This window comes from Rattus norvegicus, chromosome 20 (assembly GCF_036323735.1).
Source record: "Rattus norvegicus strain BN/NHsdMcwi chromosome 20, GRCr8, whole genome shotgun sequence".
NCBI lineage: Eukaryota > Metazoa > Chordata > Mammalia > Rodentia > Muridae > Rattus > Rattus norvegicus.
In genome coordinates this window covers 41,967,374-41,973,373 of record NC_086038.1, presented here as the reverse complement: position 1 = coordinate 41,973,373, position 6,000 = coordinate 41,967,374, and the positions used below count along the sequence as shown (strand labels likewise).

General features: G+C 41.4%; 1 protein-coding gene across 4 annotated transcripts in view; it reads right to left on the bottom strand.

Annotated features, from left to right (window-relative positions):
* Positions 1 to 823: 823 nt before the first annotated feature.
* Hs3st5 (heparan sulfate-glucosamine 3-sulfotransferase 5) overlaps positions 824 to 6,000 on the bottom strand; it is a 310,766-nt gene continuing 305,589 nt past the window's right edge. For 3 of the 4 annotated variants that reach the window (XM_017601626.3, XM_017601623.3, XM_017601625.3), the window contains one exon: positions 824 to 2,608. In XM_017601626.3, coding sequence (XP_017457115.1) covers positions 1,675 to 2,608 — 934 coding nt within the window. In that variant the 3' untranslated portion in view covers positions 824 to 1,674. The remainder of the gene's footprint in view (positions 2,609 to 6,000) is intronic. The other variant, NM_001106392.1, reaches the window with a different exon arrangement.

Genomic DNA, 6,000 nt, shown 5'->3' with positions numbered 1-6,000 from the left:
CTGTTCTGCCTGTTTTACTCTGGGGGAAACGAATGTCCTGCTACCTCAGACAGAAGAGATGGTGGCTAGATCTGTGGCGGGAGAGACTGTCCATACTAAATATAGAGGTGAAAAGGTTACTTATTTAGGAAAGGTCACCATCAAATCACCGGACAGGAGAAAGAGCTATGAACACTTATTACCACAGGGGAAACTCTTGTGATTCTCTAGGCATCCAGGTGTTAAACAGAGCCTTCTCAAATATTTCCTCCCTGGTAGGCACCTACGAGTGCAGACAAACCATTTGCCTTTTTGTCCTTTTCTGAAGTGTTTAGGTCAAAGTTAGAGTCTCTGATGTTATGGGGGGCACCCAATCTAGTGCTACTTTCCCTAGGTGGCAATGTTTATTCTCTTATTCTGTTTATGGCAATGCTGTGCGATTTGATCGCATTGGAGACGTCAGAGAGAGTTCTGAGTCCAGCAGCTCTCACTACAGAGACCATACAAGTGTTCTAATCTTATTTTATTTATTCCCTGACTCCACTGTGATGAGAGGTTCAAATACAATTGTGTTTCTTCTGTAGGTTCTCTCTCTCTGGTGCAGCAGCATGTGAATTCTGGGAACACACTTAGAGGCAGACCAACAGTAGGATTCTCTGGGGTGGCTGTTGTGCCGCAATTTCTGGAGGATTGAGATGTTTGCAAAGTGTTCTCAACCTCGTTTTTTAAGTACATCTTTACAAGGGTTTGGAAATCCAGGCATGAAGGGAATTACTCCAAGTACCCTCAAAACCACACAGCTTTCACGCTGGAGGCCAGCAGGGGGCGCACAAAGCAAAAGGCGTTTTTAAGGAAAGTTGCACATCGTGTATTTTTAATCCATTCCATTTTAAATACCACAATAAATTTAATTTTCACAATAAATTAAATAGCCATATTCAGTTTACAAAATAGAATTACTTAGTGTGAAACGGGTATTTACACCATTTACAAATATGTACAGGTCATTTTTCTTTGTTGACACACAACGAACGTGGAAGTGAAGGGTGTGGTGGTTCTCCAGCACGTGACTGACATGCTACAAATGACACCGTGGTCCGTAGGAGGAAACAATAGTGCAAAATCACCACAAGAACTTTGGAACAATGTCAATTTTATGAGCTAAGACATTCTTTCAAATGATAAGAAAATAGCATATTCTGTTTTCCTGGCACCAATCCAAGTATTTGAATTAAAGAGCCAATGTTAGCTTAGGACAAAAACAAAACAAAACACATGAACCATTAAACTGAATCCTTTACTTCCTGAAGCTCTGTAGCCAGAGGTACATTTCCACACATTCATCTTTTGGCTTAAATCTGACAATAAATAGCGGGTGACAAGTTCTGAGTCAAAGGAAGACTAACTTGACAATATCTGACGTCACTTTCCCCAGTCCCACCACCTCTTCTTTTTCCTTTTCTTTCTGTAAATAGCTTAAAAGATGCAACTATGTAGAAAGCAATTTCTTAATTATTTATTTGTAAATTTTCAGTAGAAAAACAATTGGTCTTATATTTGGTCACACACTGCATATGTACAAGTATTCGTGGAAAAATGAATTGGGGAGCTGTGTCTGGGAAAGTGCATACTTTAATGTAGAGGGGACGCCATGCGTCTCAAGATACAACACATGGTGTTGTATGCTATATTATTTTAGGGCCAGTTCAATGTCCTCCCAGTGATCTGGTAAAATTTTTGATTAAAGGGATGAAAGAATTTGCGCAATTTGGTAACGACGGAGGGGTCTACCTCTGGATGGATGCGCCCCTTGCTGCCCGCCAGGCACTTATTAAAGATAATGTTAAATCGCAAACAGTAAAACCCTCTGGTAGCATTGAAATATAAATTGTACTGACTTATCCTCGGAGGAAGGTTTAAGAATTTCTCCACCAGCTGAAGTTCTGGCAGAGGCTCGGTGATGAGACGGTCCCCGTCCACGATGTGAAACTGTTCAATGGGAAAGTACTTCAACCAGCGCTCCAGATGTTTTGTGTAGATGCTGGTCCTAACTGCCTTGTATTTCGTGTTCACCTCGCAGGTATTAGGGTCTATGGCCAGCTTTTCAAACTTATAGTAGGTTTTGTTCTTCCTCTCCTTCCCCTCTAGCACCTGAGTGTAATCAGAAATCGCTCTTGTGGTCGGCTCCCTGACAATCATCAACAGCTTGATGGATGAGTTCATCTTGTAAATCCTTTCTGGAACCTCTTCGGTGATGAAATACGCCGGGCTCTTTTCGATCGTGATTTGCTGAGGGTAGGAAAAAGGCATCTTTTTCCTGTACCACTCAATGCCCTTGGCATAATTTTCGTCATTGTCAAAGAAGTGGATCTCTTGGGAAGCTTTGACCACTGCTGGATGGAGGTTCAACATCTCTAGCAGGGCTCTTGTGCCTCCTTTCCTCACCCCAATGATAATGGCTTTGGGGAGCTGTTGGACCAGGTCATGGAGGCGTACCTGCTCCTTGGAAGAGTTGCCCTTCCGGAACTCATGCAGTAAGCCTCTTTTAAACTGCAGGGCTCGGAGTGGGAGCTCAGCCTGGTTGTGGGCAGCACCAAATCGACTTTCAACCGGGCAAATGGGCTGGAGCCTGTAAGCAAAGGAGAAGGGCTGTGAGGAACTTGTCACAACGAACTTCTTCTCATCGTTTCGCATCTGTGCCAGACTCAGAGTGAACATGCATAAATAAAGCCACTGGGTCCCAGGCTGCTGTAATCAATAATGAACATATGTTTGGGAATTTTTATGTTAAGTAACCCTGTATTCAGTGGAGCACACATAATTGATGGGATTTTTTTTTTTATTAGTGCTCCTTAAATTTTTATTCGCCAAGCACTTAATTAACTAAAGGGTGTATCGAAGCTCACAGTACAGGGTAGGCAAGTGATACCAGCCATACTAATAGCCTTTTAACAGTTCACTAGCTAAAATCATTTAGGAAATCGGGAAGGCAGAAGATTATAATCTTCAGTTAGGATGCTCAAGGGCAAAGAGGCATTGTGTCGAATTGTTTCTTTTCTTTCTTTCTTCTCCTCTGGCAGCCTGGCGGCATTGACATAGTCCTTTAAACCTCCTATCCTTCAGATATAATCTGAGAAAAGGCTGCAGTCTCTGCCCTTGGCTTTTCACATACCATCGCGTAGGACTCCAACCTTTATCCTTCCTGAACTTCCTGTTCTGTGAGAATTTCTGCCCCTTGGCCTTAGAGATAGCAAAGGAGCCCTCTACTTCTGACTGCACTTCTGCCTGAAAGGGTCAAGGTTACACTTTCATCTCGCTGATTGTAGGAAAAAGACCAAGCATCACTTTGCTGTGTATGACGAATACCCCTGGGACCAAAAATCTGGAAGAAAGTCTCTTATGGGGCCAGAAATCCCAGATCATAGTCACCATATAATTTAAGTCAGGAACTAGTAAAGAACGCAATGGACAGTGTCAGAAAGGATGAAGGGGTATTTATATTTTTCTGCAAGAGAAAGATATGGTAATACCCACAATGACATCAGAACACAATGGCCACTTTAACATGGCATCTGTACATGGTTAGAAAATTGTTTACTTTTATACATAATCTGATAATACAATGAATCAACTAGGTTGATTTAGGAAGTCATTTCACAGGATAATAATAGTCAAATTGGCTATTAAATAATACCTTTCAGCTGAACTTTCTTATTGACTGCAGCGATTTTGAGTCTCTCTCCTCTGTTACAATGAGGCCTCCCTTTGCTTTCCCAAGAGGTCCCATTGCATTCTTCAAGCTATGTTCAACCCATTATGTAGCACTCAAGGGAATAGTTTTGGATTTGCCCTATTTATCTAGGTGGATATGTAATCTTTAAGGAAAATATAAATGTGTATTAATTTTTGCGGTATTTATTATTCTTAAGACAACGTACACTCATTTCAGAAAGTTTGAAAACAATGGAAATCTACTGTGAAAACAGGGTTTACCATAGTCTTGATTAGCATTCATTTTGCTGTGATCAAAACAATCTTGAGGAGGAAAGGGTTTATTTGAGCTTACAGTCCCCATATCACAGGAAATCAGGATGGGAACACAAGGCAGGAGCCTTCTGGCAGGAACTAAAGCAGAAGTCCTGGAGGAAAGCAACTTCCCGTCTTGTTCCTTATGGCTTTCCTGGCCTGCTTTCTGAGGACCAAGTGCCCAGGGTAGCACTGTTCACAATGGGCTGGGTCCTCTGCACCAATCACTAATCAAGAGAATGCACTACAGACTTGCCTACAGGCCAACCTTGTGGATGTGTTTTCTCAGTTAAGGGTCCCTTTTCCCAACTGACTCTATTTTGGATCACGTTGACAAAAACAAAAACAAACAAACAAACAAAAAACAGAGCAACTTATGCAGGACAAGTGACAACTGTAGTTAATAATTTAGGAAAATGTGAATTTATGAATGTATGGGGATTATTATGCTAGGGCTCTAATTGGATCTTAAAACGTTGTCAACAGATAATATAGTTAGAAGCGACACCAATAAAGATAAATTAACCTCTCTGCTCTTCTTGGGTTCTATTAAGGAAGACATAATTTGTTGAGGTATCCATTGATGGACTTTCTCCTAGGCATCTAGAAGGATGCTAGCTTTGTTTCTGTGAGTACTAACACAATAGTCTGTCAAATCCTTCTCTGTAAGGTTTAATTATCTTGCTAAGGGCTAGGTGAAAGTGTTGCCATGGCATCTCTCAGAGTGATTAAGAAGGAATGGACACCCTCCTCTGCCAGCCATTCCGGTATGGAAAGGGCCACCTTCCTTCTAAACTTCCTTCTTTCTACTTCCTACGCTGGCCTACCAAACTCTGAAGGGCAATTGCTTTCAGAACTTTAGTACTAAGAGAACATCTAACCGTAGGAGAAAATATTCCACTCCCCTGCTCCGGAGCACAGTTCTAATCATGACTGCCAGACCCAAAGCAGAGTTAAAACATTGTAAGAGACAAAGGAGGTAACCTGGGGCTTCCTCCCAGACAGCAGTCTTCAATTACAAAGGGTAAGCACATGTCATTTCATTCGTAATCTGTTCAAAGTCTTCAACCAGGGATTGTGAGAAAGCCCATCGAAAGATAGAATTCTTTTTTTTTTCTTTTTCTTTTTCTTTTTTTTTTCTTTTTTTCGGAGCTGGGGACCGAACCCAGGGCCTTGCGCTTCCTAGGCAAGCGCTCTACCACTGAGCTAAATCCCCAACCCCTAAAGATAGAATTCTTATACAAGTCATCCCACCAAGGAGTTGAGAAGGTTGGAGACGAAAACTATTTCCGGTGGAATGATAAATGTGTTCCCAACTATAAGACCAATCATTCAATAAACATCAATGATTAGAAGCTAATTAAATGTGTAAGGAAGACTTCCTGCTAAAGTTCTATTATGGACACAGGACAAATGTTGACACCTCGAGGTTCTTCTTTATTAAATGCCACATCGAGAATAAACATTGGGGTTGGGATTTAGCTCAGTGGTAGAGCGCTTGCCTAGCAAGCACAAGGCCCTGGGTTCGGTCCCCAGCTCCGAAAAAAAAAAAAAAAAAGAGAATAAACATTGAAGTGTCAGCACTCCAGTGACATGCTCTCAATCGCATAGGTCATAGTTACAAAGTGGGTGGAATATTGAACGTAAAGATATTAGGGGAATTAATGTTTGTAAGTTCAGATGGACACTGACTGAAGGAGAACAGGGACTTTGCTGGATTATTTTAAAACATTTGAACTACAGGCTATAGAAGAGAAAATTGAAGCTATTTTTATTAAAAAACCTGGATGAATTTTCATTGACTCTGGGAATTGAACTGGCAAATAATCTAGTCTTTCAGAAGAAGAATTAATTTGGAAGGGGTAGGGAGTGGGGTAAAAGCAGTTCCTTATTCCAGACTCTGCATTTACTGTTCACCCCAACTGTAGAACATCTTAGGAACATTCAACTGTCATGATGGCAACTCCTGCAGGCCTAGCACCTCTCAACTGTTTG